The sequence below is a fragment of the Notamacropus eugenii genome, chromosome 7 (assembly GCF_028372415.1).
Source record: "Notamacropus eugenii isolate mMacEug1 chromosome 7, mMacEug1.pri_v2, whole genome shotgun sequence".
Classification (NCBI taxonomy): domain Eukaryota; kingdom Metazoa; phylum Chordata; class Mammalia; order Diprotodontia; family Macropodidae; genus Notamacropus; species Notamacropus eugenii.
In genome coordinates this window covers 15,524,261-15,540,818 of record NC_092878.1, presented here as the reverse complement: position 1 = coordinate 15,540,818, position 16,558 = coordinate 15,524,261, and the positions used below count along the sequence as shown (strand labels likewise).

The following is a 16,558-nucleotide window of genomic DNA, read 5'->3' as shown; positions in this document are numbered from 1 at the left end:
AATATTGGCAGATTTCAGGGAGACAACGCTTCCAAAAATACTGATTACAATCCAGTGGACAGATTTCTGAATGTGAGATCTACTTCAAGGATCTACCAGCTTCCACTTCATACTATTTATTTCTCCCTTTTTGTTGTTTTCCCCTTCACTTTTCTTTTGTCTCTCAAATTTCCCTCTTTCCATTTTTTATTTCCTCTTCCTCTCTCTTTGGTATTTATTTCACACTCTGAAATTGGGAAATTAATGCTTTTAGGAATCATCCAAATTGCAGACCACTGAATGCTATGGGGTGGAGACAAAGAAGGAAGGCAGCAAGATATCTGTTGAAAAATTGATTGTTGTTGGTGTTTTTAATTAGTAAAGAGTAAGAAGCAGTTTCCTGAAATTTCTATTTGAGGGTACCAAATGCAAATAATATTGGGAATCTCAACAGTACATCTAAATAATTCTACTATTATAAGAGTTTCACTTTTGCAAAGTCCATATTTTTTAAATGTACATAAATATTCTATCAGCTAAACCCTGACACATTTAGGATAGAAACTAAAATAATTAAAAATGTAAAGATTAAGGTGGTCAGAGAGCTACGAAAGGTAACTCACAAACTAATTAGGAAAAAACAAAGAATCGTAAATTGCAGGTCTGAATCTATAAAACTAAAATCTATATATGTATACAAAACTGATACGTATATAAACTACGTCTGTAAAAATCCCATATGAAGAGAGGATCCTATGCTTAGCACATCAGCACCTACTGAACCTCTATGTCTCTCTCTATATTTCCTTTTTTTGCCTTCCTTCTCTCTCCTTCCACTTTCCCCCATTGTGTCTTTCTATATGTGTCTTTTTTCTATAAATCTCTTTCTTTGTATTTCCTTATGTATTTCCTTATGAATTTCCTTTACCTGGCCAATTACAATTCGAAATTGTTCAAAAAAATCTGGCAATAAAGTATCTATTTTAGTAAATATTAAATTATAGATTTCTTAATAGACTTACTGATTTATAAAGTTATTAAATACTATTATTTTCAAACTCATTGAATAATGTTCTGCCTTGTTAATTGAAAGGAAAGAAGATGAATTAAATACTAGATAGTTTTATCTATAGGGAAAAAAATCCTTGAAGTAAATTCTTTGTGTATATTCCTCTTGACTTGATTTTTTATTCTTATCTTACAAATGAAGACATTAATATCAGTGACTTGTTCACACTCGTGGCTCATAATATACTACAGCTGTTATGAGAACTCCATTCTTAGTCAAGTCATTGTTATTATCACTGTACTCTACAATACAACAATTAATATAGATATTTGCAACCCCTTTCCTCGTTGGATGGGAGAGGGAGAAAGGAAAGGTTTCTAGGATAAAGTTATCATGAAGAAAGCTGATAACTACTGGGATTGGGATTGGGAATCTGGATACAATGAACATAACCTCTTTTCTCCCGTTTCCAGTTATTCTTCATTCTATTTCAAATTCTTTTATTTTTTAGATATTCATCATAAGGTCTGACACTGAGTCAATGGATCAGCAAAACTATTCAGTGGTGTCTGAGTTTGTGCTGAGTGGACTCTGCAGCTCCCTACAACTCCAGCCTTTCTTCTTTGTATTTTTTTCTCTGATCTACATAGCCACCGTGTTGGGTAACCTTCTCATTGTGGTAGCAGTGATCTGTGAACCCCGACTTCATTCCTCCCCCATGTACTTCCTTCTGGGCAACCTCTCCTTCCTAGATATGTGGCTGGCCTCATTTGCTACCCCTAAGATGATCAGGGATTTCCTTAGTGAGAAAAAAGTCATTTCTTTTGGGGGATGCATGGCCCAGATTTTCTTTCTGCATTTCATTGGTGGTTCTGAGATGGTGCTGCTGGTCTCCATGGCCTATGACAGATATGCAGCCATATGCAAACCACTGCATTATATGACCATTATGATCCGTAAGACATGCATTGGACTGGTAACCATTTCATGGGCTATTGGTTTTATTCACTCCATTACTCAAATAGCCTTTACAGTGAATTTGCCTTATTGTGGGCCAAATACTGTGGACAGCTTCTTTTGTGACCTTCCTCTTGTGATCAAACTTGCTTGCATGGACACTTATGTCCTGGGAATATTGATGATTGCTGACAGTGGGTTGTTGTCTATGAGCTGCTTCCTACTTCTCATGATCTCTTACACAGTTATTCTTGCTACTGTCCGGCAGAGTTCAAAGGGGAGTGCATCCAAGGCTCTTTCCACTTGTTCTGCCCATATCATGGTGGTGACACTCTTCTTTGGCCCCTGCATCTTCATTTATGTGTGGCCCTTCAGTAGGTTCTCTGTGGATAAGGTCCTGTCTGTGTTTTATACTATTTTTACCCCTCTCTTAAACCCTATAATATATACTCTGAGAAATGAGGACATGAAGACAGCCATGAAAAAACTGAGGATCCGGTATATAACTGTTCAGTGATTTCCAGGTGATTTTCTTCATCAATATGCCCTTGCTCCAACCGTAGCTGAGGATAGTTTTGAATTTATTTATAGATTATTTCTATGTAATATGACCTGATTGCATGGTTTTGATATAAGAAAATTTGAGATGCATTCTCCTTTAGAAATATCCTTAGAAACTCAAATTTCTCCTTTGCATTTTTTCCTCTGATCTTTATAGCTACTGTGCCGGGCAACCTTAGGACAAAAACCAAAGTGATTGTTCATGTTGTATCATCTTTCAAAATGTCAGTTTTCCATGTAGATTTTTGTAAAGTGTGAGTCGATTGTTGCTCAGACTGCGCAATGCTTATGACAATTTACATCTAGAAAGGGAGGGAGTGTTGTGTAGTGGATTGTGAACTACCTGTAGAGTCAGGAAGATCTGGATTCCAGGATATTTGACCATGTGACTCTGATAAGTCAATTGAACTCTGAGTAACTCAATCAACTCTAAGATTCCAAGATGTAGGGCATTTGTTGATTTACACTGGTGGATGAAGTTTCTTCAATAGGAACTCTCTTTATCAATGAAATCACAAGTCTAAGTTAAAGAAAGAAACAAAATATAAAGGGCTTTTAATAGGCATAAGACACCTTATATAAATAATCTTACTTTTACATATATCCTGTGAGGCAGGTATTTAAGATAATATTATCCCCATTTTAATGATGATGAAGAATAAATTCAGAAAAGTTAAATAATTTACTGAGAAACAAAACAAGCTGATATTAAAAGATGGAACTTCCACATAGGCACTCTAAGTCCTCTGTTTTTCCTAGCACAATTCATTCCCTCCACAACAATTTCACAGGTAAATGGGGAAAAAAAATGAGCTGTTGTGGTTGCTTTGCTAATATCTTTGATTTAAAAAAGAACAAAATAATAGCCAGATATAGACAGTCATAGGTTTTTTGCAAGATTATTCTAAAGCAGAATGTTAGAATAGGAAAGAGCCTTAGAGTCCATCTAGTCCAATCCTGTAATTTCACACGTGAAAAAATACAAAAACCCCTGAGGTATACAGCAGTCAATGCCTTCATCAAACCAAACAATGTTAGTGGTCTAGTTAAGGCAGGTTGTTGTTGTGTTTGTCCTTCTTTCTCAAAGAAGATCATGAAATCATGATGATGACATGACTTGCAGTTGACTTTGATTTGAATGAGGCTTGGTTGTGTAAGGTCAACAACCTCACTTTCTTCTCTTGAGCCATCTGGATCCAGTGACCTAGTACTCATCAGAATGACTGAAGATGGCCCAGGATGCAATGTGAGACCCTAGCCCTTTCAGGCTAAAGTCTTATAGCATTCTCACTTTGAGTGAGATGCAGCCATTAAATGAATCGACTTCTTTCAGTAGTTATTCAAGGGATGGCCCCTTTAATTAAAAAAAAAAAAACTGGGAGGAGAAGACCCTCAGGATTCCTGGGGTCAGAGAGAAACGATTACTATTTAGTATTTAAATCCACTCTGTGCTAGATGAGTGGGGACTTATTGTCCAGCATATGAGCTCCAGGGTGAATTGGGCTTGAGGCTTGATCTTTGAGCAAGAAATGCCGCCAGTAAACCCAGGGGAAATAAGGCAGCTTTTGGGCAAGGAATGTCCCTTCCCAGATAAATCTCTGGCTTCCTGATTCTCAGTCCAGTGTGGGTAATGTCCTAGACTTGGAATTAAGAAGACTTGGGTTCTGATTCTATCTCTGACACTCATAAGGAAATTAAACACAAAGAAGTAATTTTTTCTTAGGTGAACCTCCATTCCATTAACTATAAAATAGAGATAGAAATACCTGTTGTCAAATTTTATAAATTTTCAAGTTCTTTACATATGTCAGCTATTATTATTATTTATTTTTGTAGTTGTTTTTGCTGGTATTGTTATTTCCAGTGCACCATACTTCTTAATGTGACAGAGGAAAAGGAATGTTGGATATTTTTTTCTGCTGTCAATTCTTTATTTTTTAGGTGGGAAAGATCTTTAATCACATTATAATAATTAACAATACAAATACATATACTGTTTCCAGTTAAAGAAACATTTGTTTCTGTACTTACTCTTTGTTATTTTTCTCTGCCTCATTAAAGGGGCCGTGCTCAGACTACTTCTTTTTTTTTTTTAACAATTTACTGATTTATTTTTAGTTTTCAACATTCATTTCCACAAGATTTGGCATTTCAAATTTTCTCCCCAGCTCTCCCCTCCCTCACTCCAAAACACCTTGCACTCTGATTGCCCCTTCCCTCAATCTATTCTCCCTTTTATCACATATGTCCTTTCCCTTATCCTCATGTTCTCCGTTTTCTTGTAGGGCAAGATAGATTTCTCTATCCCATTACGTGGTATTTCTTATTTCCCAGTTACATGCAAAAACAGTTCTCAACATTTGTTACTAAAACTTTGAGTTCTAACTTCTCTCCTTTCCTCTGTCCCGCCCCCCATCACCACTGAGAAGGCAAGCAATTCAACATGGCCTATATATGTGTAGTTTTTCTAAAGACTTCCATAATAGTCATTTTGTGAAAGACTACCTTATATTTCCCTCAATCCTATCCTGATCCCCCATTTATTCTATTCTGTCTTTTGACCTTATCCCTCCCCAAAAATGCTTTGCCCTGTGTCTCAATCATGTTTTACTCTTTTATGTGTCCATTCTTGCCTAACCCTGAAGAGTCAGCTGAAGTGCGCCTCCACCAACAGATTTTCTCTGATGGTTACTGTAAATAGGTATTCCCCCCATCCTGAGCTGCATAGTACTTTATTTCATTCATCTCTAACTTCTTTGTTATGCAATATTATGTAATAGAGTGGTTTATGAGTTTTCTACCAGCCTTAGACTCCAAGTTCCATGCGGACAGGAGAAAAATCTCATCTAAGGTATTCATCTTTCCCTCTTTCTAGAAAAATGGAACACATTGTAGATGCCTAATGTGTCTGAATTGAATTGAATTGAATTTTTGAGACCAAGAATCCACATAAATCCTACTCCCCTTATGTCTAACAAAATTTTAATTCAATGATTGTTATCAATTAATTTATTTATTTTCAATGTTCCACAATCACTACCACACAATCCAGATTTTTTTCTTTCCTTCTCTCCCCTCCACCTCCCCCCTCCCTCCTTGAGTTGGCATACAATTTTATATAGGCTCTACACATACATTCTTATTAAATACATTTTGACCACAGTCATGTTGTATAGAAGAATTAAAATGAAGAGGAGAAATCATATAACAAACCAAAATGTAATGCAAAAGAAAATGATCTACTACAATCTGTGACTGAATTCTAATCTGTTTACGGAAGACATTTTGCCTTAAAAGACCACTGGGAATTTTTTAAGTCCTTGCATTGCAGTGAAGTTCTAAGTCTACCAGAAAAAGTCCTCTCACACTGTGATTGTTGCTGTGTACAAAGTTCTCCTGGTTCTGCTCCTTTTACTCAGCATCAGATCATATAGGTCTTTTCCAAGTATCTGTGAAGTCTTCCTGTTCATCATTTCTTATAGCACAATAGCATTCAATTACATTCATGTGCCACACTTTTTTCAGTCATTCCGCAATTGAATTTTTGAGACCAAGAATCCACATAATTCCTAATCCCTTTATGTCCAACAAAATTTCAATGCAATGATTATTTATCAAAAACTAACATAATACTTGGCACCATGGTAGTCCCTTTTACATTGTAGCTTGAAGAACCTAGATAATATTTTTGTACTTACAGTTCATAAATTTGCAGTACTTTATAGCTTACAAAAAGTCAGTATATAATGTTTATATACTTTGTAATCAATTATAAGCATGTGATTACAACTGTATATATATATATATATGCGTGTATGTATACATACATACATGCATATGTATACATACATAAATTAATGAATGAACTGTGGCATAATAACTCTTTTGTTACGTGAGAGTGTTTGATTTTGAAATTCTTTTGCCAAATTATTTAGTTATTCAGTGTATTAGAATCATAAGGAGCACCAAACTGTATAGTCAATGCAGAGTACAATACCTTTAAAATTGTTCTTTTATATTAATCAGTGGTATCTCTGGTGCCAAGCCACTGTGGTATCATGAAGACAACAATGAATTTATAGCCAGAAAGTATGGTTCAAATTTCAGCACTATGGTTACTAGTGATATGATCGAATAAGTCTCTCTTTTACCCACAGTTACTTCACTCATAAAAGTACAATTAATAATATATGTACTGCATAGTACATAAGGGGTATTATGAGAATGAGATTAGATAATATGTGTAAAATTATTTTACCTCTCTTCTATTATTAATAAACAAACGTCTGTTGTAATGATTGCAGAATGGACTTCTAGAGTGATGGTGAAGATTAAGAAAGCATTTATTACATTTTAGAAGTATCGTTGTTGGGGATACAAACACAAGCTAGCAGGATAGCTCCTGATCTGAAGAAACTTATCCAAATAGGAGAGTACAACATAGAGCGGAGTAGAAGTCAGGAAGGATTGTTTTGGACACTGATTGGAGTCATTGGTTGACACAGTGATTGACTCATCATTTCCATGAATGGTAACATTGATTTGATTACAACTAGAGCTAAAGTCTTGAAAGGATATTAGAGATCATCTGCTGGAATCCTCATTTTGTAGATGAAGAAGCACCGTTCAGAGAATTTGAATGACTTGTCAAAAGTCACACAAGTAGTAAATAACCAGAGTTTAGATTCACACTCAAGTCTAGATATTCCCTGAGCTTCCTTCCAACTGAAATTCATGAACCTCTGTGTGCTTCTGTATGTAATTGATGAAATGTTTATTAATGAACAAGAGCAGGTCCGTGCTCACTTTTGGAGAAAAAGTGTAAACACAAGAATGTTTTAGGTCATTATTTTAATATAATATGAATGCCTAATTAAGACAGAAGTGGTCAGTCAAGTAACTATATCATTAGATTTAGAGCGGAAGTTATTAGGCAGCCATAATTTAGTGTTGGATGACCATTGATGAGGCATGAGTGCTTCAAACATAGCAATATTCGATAATGTAATTACATTATGTAATATTTAAAGTCTATTACACATACTGAGTAGTTCACCTCTTTTCATTACCATTTACTAGAGAACAAATACATTGTTTTTTTTAACTTGAAAGAGTAGCCAGAAAATATTTAAATTATTTTACTATGGTTAGTTGGATTAAAGTGGACTGGGTATTTTTCACTACTATGTCAAAAAACAAGCTTGGGAAAGTTCTCTTTAACAATGTATGATTCAGGCTCGATGTTCCCTATTCTCTCCTCAATCCAGGGTGCTCTAAAAATAATTTTAATTGACTGTAAAAGTATTCTAATTTAGTTTTATAAAAGAACATGATAAACATGATTGCTTTAATTGATCAATACTTGTTTATTAAACACCTACTGTGTACCAGGCCTCTGTGCTACATGCTGGATATACAAAGACAAAACCAAGGCAGCCACTATTCTCAAGGAATTTACATTGTAATTATAATGTTAACTATGTTATGCACATTTTATTTGTCATAAGACATACAAATATTGCTCAAGATATGACTGTTTTCTGAAGAACTGATTCGAAACTAAAAATAGAATTCACTCGAGTATAACACATCTTCGTTGTTTTCCATTCATCATCCTCATATACATTTTATAAAGTGCTTTATAGTCACATTATCTTATTTTATCTTTCTATTAACCTGTGAGGTAGTAACAGCTCAAATATTACTCTGCAATCAAGGAAACTGAAGCTTAGACGGGTTAAATGATCTGCCCCCATCATATAATTAGTAGGTTTGTAAGCAACATATGGCTCCATTTCTCTCTTGATGATAAACCTCGCTAAATGCATCAGTCTTGTTGTTTAGAGTCTCAAACCAGAGAGAATTTAGTTCAGTTCAATTCAGAAAAAACTTGTTAACTGCTTTTGAGGTTTAAGTCACTGTAATAGGCTCTAGGTGTCTTCATACTTTGCCAAGAGAGAGGTGATGATTCTTTCTAATAAAGATCTTCAAGAAAAGATGTTTTACAGTTCTTAATACAAGTCCATCCCGTGATTCCTTCACCCTTTGGGACTGACTATATTGACAAAGAATGAATTTTTGAAAGGAGACACACTCAATTTCTGGGCTATTTGCTATCTTAACACTGTTTCTACAGGATATGCCTGTGTAACCACCTTCCATCACAACCAAGCATCTTCCCACCTATTGAACTGGTGATTAAATAAGAGTATAATGTATTTCCATGAATTGGTATGATCTTGTAATCCAAACAGATCCAATAATTAGCAAGAAAAATACCTCTTTTTCTCTCAGATCAGAAGGATCAGGTATGGCAATTGATGCAAAAATTTTATTAAAATTTTACTTTGAAATAGATATTTTCATCCGATTTCTTTTTTTCTTTGCATTGTAAATTTAAAAATGCTTTGCATCACTGCATCAATTGACCCCATTTGGTCCTTTGGTAACTTCTTAAATTCCACTCCTTCTGGTGTTGAGAAGGGATGAGTCATTACATAAAGCTGGGGAGACAGTTCTTGCCTCCCTTTCCCTTGGTGTTGCTTAACATAAAAAAAAAAAATCAGGCTTTTTTCATGGTTTTTTTCCCAATCATGTCTCTGTTTCCACTGTTGACATCCAGAGTAAAATACAGAAATGGGGGTTTGGAGAAAGGCTTTCTCATTTCTGTTTCAACTTGTCATGCTTTTTTTAACAATGTATTTTTTTCAGAAAGCAACAACTACCTGGGCCATCTTCTTGTTCAGATAGGGTAGTTCCATATCCTCCTCATGGCATTTTTCATCTCTGCATTCCTCAGGGTATAGATGACTGGATTCAGCATTGGGGTGATGATTGTGTAGATGATGGAGACCAACTTATCAGCTGGCAATGTCTGAAACGGTCTGGCATAGATATAGACACAGGGCACGAACACCAGAGTCACCACGATCAGGTGGGAGGCGCAAGTTGAGAGGGCTTTACTCTTTCCCTCAGTCAAGTGTTTCCTTATTCTAACCAAGAGGACTGTATAGGAAATGAGAAGCACTATAAAGCATAACAGTGTGACCAAGCCACTGTTGAAAACCATCAGGATACTCACCACAAAGGTATTTCTGCAGGCTAGCTTAATGACTTGTGGAATATCACAGTAGAAGTTGTCTAGCTCATTTGGGCCACAGAAAGGCAAATGAAAGATGAGCATCACCTGTGTAATGGAATGGATAACACCTCCCAGAACTGCTAAACCTGACAGGACTGAGCAAGTACGTTGGTTCATGATAAGTTCATAGTGCAGGGGCCGGCAAATAGCTATGTAGCGGTCATATGCCATGATGGTGAGTATGAATATCTCTATGCTTCCTGTGAAATGGAAGAAAAATATTTGGGCTATACAGTCCCGGAATGAAATTGTTTTGTGGTGGGTGAACAAGTGGGACAGCATCTTGGGTACAGTGACAGCAGTGTAGCAAAGGTCTTGGAAGGAGAGATTGCGGAGTAGAAAGTACATAGGGACTGAGCGAAGGTGATTGTCAGAGGTCACTGTGATGATGATGAGGCCATTTCCTAGTATTGTCAGGAGATACAACACCAGAAACAGGAAAAAAAGCACAGTTTGCAGCTCTGAGGAAGAAGAAAGTCCTAGGAGAAGAAATTCAGTAACTTCAGTTGCATTTGTCTGGTTCATCTACTCATTTAGGAATGGGAAACAGGAAGAAAAAGAATAAGAAAACCAAAAATTATTAGGCCAGGACATGAAGGAATGCTTAGTGTGTGCAAATGCCTGAAGATGGGAAAGGTTAGGACAAAGTAAACCACAATTGACTAGCAACATGGTCAAGATCGCCATTCATGGTCAAAATCATCCTTGCGTATTAAGGGCAGCATAGGTTACTAAGCTACTAGATCTGGGCAATAAGCTTCAAGTTTTATTGGAGTACAATAGTCTTGGTGTCTTATACATTCCACTTCAGTAGATAGTTTATAATATAAACAGATTATAAATGAATACTAGACATCACACCAATCATGCAGACATGTCATTCAAATTTTCCTTGTACCGTCTATTTCTTCCAAGCCTAAAAGCCCATAGCCCACAAAAGACTACCACAATTCAAGGGTGCTCTTCAATGTAGATGATGGATAGATAGATAGATGGATAGATAGATGGATGGATATATGGAAGGATAATACACTTACCCACATGTATATTTTAAGATATATATATATATATATATATATATATATATATATATATATATGCACATATATGTATATATATATATACATATATATATTTCCCACATGCATATATGTAGCTATCACAACACACATATTTATAGCCTCAAGTTTATAATAATGCATTTTGTGATTAGCACTACTACTCTAATTCCAATTTATCCTGTATCTCTTAATGGAGACTTAAGTCTCCTTCCCATAATCTTTCCAAAAGTCTTTTCTCCTCTGTTGCCTAGTACCCCAAAATTCCTTATGGCCAGACATCTTTTTGCAAAGACTTCAGGGAATAATTCATTTGATGATTACAAAATAATCCAGAACACCATTACAGATGAGATTTGGAAATAATTTGAGTATAGTTTGTATGAAGGACAATAGTGTGAAATAAGGATGGAAAATGAGAAAAGGCTGGAACCATATTGCACAGGGCCTTAAAGATGAGGTTAATAAATTAGTATTTTGTTTTTCTAGTCTATAGGGAGCCACTGAAACTCTTTAGCAGGATATTGATGTAATCAGATCTGTGACATTTAAAGCCATTCATAACTTGATCCTAATTTATTTTTCTGCTCTTATAACACACTATATTATTGTACAAACAGTCTCTGGTCTAGTCAAACTGGCCTTGTTTTTCTTTACCTCAACATTTCCCACTTCTGGGTCTATACACTATCTGTCCCCCAGCCTTGAAATCCATTCCCTTCTTGCCTCTGCCTCCAAGAACTCCTCTTTTTTTTTCAAAACTCATTTCAAGGGGACAGAGTCAAGATGGCAGAGTAGAAAGACTCATATGCTCTAGTGCGTTCCCCACAGCCCACAAAATACCTGTAAAAAATGACTCTCAACAAATTTTAGAGCAGCACAAGCTGACAAAGTGAAAGAGATTTCCAGCCAAAGGTAATCTGGAAGGCCGACAGGAAAGGTCTACCTCATGGGACCCTGAGAAGAGCAGAGCCTAGCCCTGGCTACGCAGTATGGGAAAGAAAAGGACCAGAACTGGCCTCCAGGGCAGAATCCCCAGTAGGGAGAGTCTCAGATCCTTCAACCCACAAGAGCCAAAGAAAGCTTCAAAGGTCAGTGTGGGAGGGCTTTCCAAGCTGGGCGAGAGAGGAGCAGGGTCCCCCCACCCCTGGCCCTAAGCAGCAGTAGAGGATAGAGCAGCAGCAGCAGCAGCTGGTGGAGGGCAGCTATGGTGACCACAGAAGCAGCCTGGGTCCATTGTCCCAGCGGTTCAGCTTAAAGTCCCTGGGGAAATTGAGCAGCTGATCTGAATCTCAACCCTGAGCACAGTCCTGAGGGGAGGATGAGCACTAGGATCCTCCTCTTGACAAAGGATTCAGAAGTCAATTGACTGACTGGCAACATGTCCAAAAAATGGAAAAAAATAAGGCCATAGAAGGTTACTTTCTTGGTGAACAGGTATCTCCTTCCATCCTTTTGGATGAGGAAGAACAATGTCAGAGAAAGTCAAGGTTTCTGCCTCTAGTACCTCCAACATGAATATGAAATGGCTCAGGCCATAGAGGAGATTGAAAAGCAAGTCAACAGCTTGCTAAAGGAGACCCCAAAAAATGCTGAGGAAGGTAACACCTTTAAAAATAGGCTAACTCATTTGGAAAAAGAGGTCCAAAAGCCAATGAGAAGAAGAAGGCTTTAAAAATCAGAATTAGGCAAATGGAAAAGGAGGTTCAAACTCTCACTGAACAAAACAGTTCTTTAAAAATGAGAGGAGAGTTTATGGAAGCTACTGGCTATACAATAAACCAAGAAGTTAAAAAACAAAACCAAAAGATTGAAAAAATAGAACATAATGTGAAACATCTCACTGGAAAAACAACTGACCTGGAAAATAGATCTAGGAGAGATAATTTAAAAATTATGGGACTACCTGAAAACCATGATTAGAAAAAGAGCTTAGACATTATCTTCCATGAAATTACCAAGGACAACTGCCCTGAGATTCCAGAACCAGAAGGCAAAATAAATATTGAAAGAATCCACCAATCATCTCCTGAAAGAAACCTGAAAACAGAAACTCCTAGGAGTATTACAGTCAAATTTCAGAGTTCCAAGGTCAAGGAGAAAATATTGCAAGGAGCTAGAAAGAAACAATTCGAGTATTGGGAAGTGCTGTCAGGATAACACAGGATCTGGTAGCTTCTGCATTAAGGGATTAAAAGTCTTGGAGTAAGACATTCCAGAAGTCAAAAGAACTGGGATTAAAACCAAGAATCACCAACCTAGCAAAGGTGAGTATAATACTTCAAGAGAAATAAATGGTCATTCAGTGATATAGAGGACTTTCAAGCATTCATGATGAAAAGACCAGAACTGAAGAGAAAATTTGACTTTCAAACATAAGAATCAAGAGAAGTATGAAAAGGTGAACAGGAAAGAGAAATCATAAAGGACTTTCTAAAGTTCAACTGTTTACATTCCTACATGGAAGGACAATATTTTTAACTCTTGAGACTTTTTTCAGTATTTGGGTAGGTGGAGGGATTATACACACACACACACACACACACACACACACACACAGAGTACAGGTTGAGTTGAATCAAAAGAGATGATATCTATAAAAAATAAAATTAAATTAAGGGGTGAGAGAGGAAAATATTGGGAGGAACAAGGGAGAAATGGAATAAGGTAGACTACCATTCATAAAACAGATAAGAAAAATCTTTTTCAATCGACTAGAAAAGGGAGAAGGTGAGAAGGGAAAAGTGAAGCTTACTCTCTTCACTTACAGCTTAAGGAGGGAATAACATGCTCACCAAATTTGGTATGAAAATCTATCTTACACTACAGGAAAGTAGGGGAGGAAGAGACAAATTGGGTGACGGGAATGATAGAAGGGAGGGCAAATGCTAGAAGGGAGTAACTAGAAGTAAACACTTTTGGGAAAGGACAAGGTTAAATGACAGAATAGAAAAAAAGGGGGAGACAGGGTATGATGGAGGAAAATATAGTTAGTCTTACACAACATGACCACTATGGAAGTCTTTTGCAAAATGACACATATATAGCCTGTATTGAATTCCTTGCCTTCTCAGTGGGGATGGATGGGGAAGGAGGGAGTGAGAGAAGTTGGAATTCAAAGTATTAGAAATGAATATGGAGAATTGTTATTGCATATAACTGGGAAATAAGAAATACAGGTAATGGGGTATAGTAATTTATCTTTCTCCACAAAAAAAGAAGGAAGATGGGAATAATGGAAGGGTGGAGTGTGACAGAAGGGAAAGAACACTGAGGGAAGGGGTAATCAGAATGCAAGGTGTTATGGCGAGCAGGGAGGGGAGAGAAGGGGAGAAAAATTGGAACTCAAAATTTTGTGGAGATCAACGTCAATATCTAAAAATAAATAAATAAAACTATTAAAAAAGCTTACTTCAAGCATTATCTTCCCTATGAAATTTTTCCTAATCCCACCAGCTACCTCAGTTCCAAAACTCTTTTCTATGTTTTCTTTGTGTACTTATATATGCACATATTATCTTGCTCAACAGAATATAAGTTCCCTGAGGAAAGAGACTATTTATTTATTTTTCCTTTGGACTGCATGTGCCTTATACAGTTCATGGCACAGAGCAGGTGCTGCTAACATGTATGTTGACTGATTAATGTATTTAAAAGGATTCTTTTGATAGTGGTTTGAAGGATGAGGCAAAGAGGCATAGAGTGGTCATGTCAAACTCAAATAAAAACCAATCCTTCTTGGTTGCATATTAACTTAAAATATCCCACAAATTAAAACAATTCATGTAGTTTTGTATCTTTACTGATTCTATTAAGTGTTTTTCAATAACATAAACTGTCTTAAACCATACTTGAGAGTTTGCAGTCTGCTTGTTTCTGTGGGCCTCAGGTATTAACATCTGTGGTTAGGAAAAAGAGAGTTGGATTGGAACACTTCGTTTCATTTTTCCCTCTCTGACACATACTAGCTCTATGACTCTGGGTAAGTCATTTAATCCTATATGGGTATAAAGTTTCTCTACCTGGGAACTCCTCATATCAGTGAAAGAACAAGTTCATTCCTTATCTCTCATGAAGAGTGAAGCAGAAAGTAGGCATATTAGAGATAAAGTAACCTGTTGCAAGGCTCCTACAATCATCCATGTGATATGTAATGGGGTTCTATAGTGTATAGAATGGGGGCAAAAATAACGAAAATGAGGGAAAATGTGAGAGATAGCTTCACCTAGAATCTAAGAGTCTTGCAATTAATTACATCTTGGGGATAAAGGAAAGTAAAAGATGCCTCAGATTTTTAACTAGGTGACTGGGAGAAAGATGATAGCATGATGATAGCAATAGCACAATTAGGGAAATTAAGAGCCCAGATCTGACTTGAGAAATGATGAATTCATTCATTTTGAGGGCACATGAGATTTGAAGATGGATATGTCTTTCAGTGGAGTCCTTTCGCAGAGAAAAGACAAGCTTTAGTTGATTTTATTGGCCCCCGGAATGTGAATCTCAGAAAATGTCACATTAAGTTGGGAATAAACACAGTCTTTAAAATGGGCAAATAGAAAGAAATGTTACAGATAAATCAAAGGGGCAAGTTATGGGAGAGGAAGAGCAATACAAACTAAGGAAAGAGGTAGGGACTTGAAATGAAAGTAGTCAAACAGGTAAAATTGACCATTCCTTGTGGTTCTCAGCTGCCTCATCTGTAAAATGGAGATAAGATTAGCACCTACCTCCTGGGGTTGTGTCAATAAAATGAGATATTTGCAGAGTTCTTTGTAAATTTAACTAACTTTAAAAAAAAGATTATATTTTACTTGGTCCTGCAGTGACCAAGAATCGTCATCCTGATCCACTGAATATAAATGTGAAGAGATATTTGGCCACGTTCTTGTAAAATGGAAATATAGTTTAAGAGTATTTTCTCATTTTTTCCCTTAGTATTTTCAGTGCCTATCACTTTTCCTTATACATAATGGGTACTTAATAAATATTTGTTGCATTGTTTGCTGAGATTAGGGGAAGAGTAAGAACTTAATTTTATATATGAAAGGCAACTTCATAGGAGTGATAATTGAGGCTCTGGGGAGAATAAAGATTGACATCTAAGAGAATGTAGAGAGAAGAGAAAAGAGAGATGAAGATGGAACCTTGGGGAAAGAAGCACAGATACAAAAGTAAGAAGGAAGAAGATCGACCAAAAGAGACAGAGAGGGGAAAGTCAGAGAGCTAGAAAGAGAATGATAAGATAACAGAAAACAAGGCAGATGAGAGAATCAAAAAAGAGATGGTCAGTAACATTATCTGCTGAAAATAGATCCAGGAGCCTCAAAATTGAGGGGGAAAGTTCACTGAATTCAACAATTAGGTCACATTGTCGTCAGCAATTTTTGAAAGAGCTTCCTCATAGAATGTTGAGAATAGAAACTAAATTGTTTGGAAATGAATTCTAAGAGTGTGTTTATATCAACTGTAGACTTTTTTGGTAGCATGTTAGCACTGAATGTGACAAGAAGCATAGTTTTGGGTATTATCATGCTAAAGGAAAAGAGAGGCTCAGACATTAGTGTCAGCAGGGAAAGAGGCATTAAGGAGAGAAAGAATAAAAATGTAAGAGGCTAGAGGTAGGCTCAGGAACAGGATGGGATGGACTTGGATGCAGGAGAAGAATTAGAATTGAAAAGGCAGCTTACTTCACTCTGAGATTCAAAGGAAGAAGACGTGTGAAAACAAAGAACACATTTGTGATGTAGAGGAAGGAAGGAGAAGTCTCTCTATCGTTTCACTGGATTCTGAGCAATGGTTATCTTAAAACTGAATTAGACCTTACCTGAGAACTCAGAGGGCTCGATTGTC

At 36.6% G+C, this 16,558-nt stretch overlaps 2 protein-coding genes across 2 annotated transcripts; one reads left to right on the top strand and one right to left on the bottom strand.

Moving 5' to 3' along the window:
• The first annotated feature begins 1,514 nt into the window (after positions 1–1,514).
• Positions 1,515–2,462, top strand: LOC140515065 (olfactory receptor 4K14-like). Its single transcript, XM_072625690.1, has one exon. It carries the CDS (start codon positions 1,530–1,532, stop codon positions 2,460–2,462), a length of 933 nt encoding a protein of 310 aa, XP_072481791.1. The 5' UTR covers positions 1,515–1,529.
• A 6,786-nt stretch (positions 2,463–9,248) lies between these two features.
• On the bottom strand, positions 9,249–10,172 carry LOC140514221 (olfactory receptor 4D5-like). Its single transcript, XM_072624338.1, has one exon. It carries the CDS (start codon positions 10,170–10,172, stop codon positions 9,249–9,251), a length of 924 nt encoding a protein of 307 aa, XP_072480439.1.
• Positions 10,173–16,558: the final 6,386 nt, after the last annotated feature.

What these genes read in the sequence shown, in the direction of transcription:
- LOC140515065 (XM_072625690.1), top strand. Translation starts at nt 1,530, where the DNA reads ATGGATCAGCAAAACTATTCAGTGGTGTCTGAGTTTGTGCTGAGTGGA.
- LOC140514221 (XM_072624338.1), bottom strand. Translation starts at nt 10,172, where the DNA reads ATGAACCAGACAAATGCAACTGAAGTTACTGAATTTCTTCTCCTAGGA.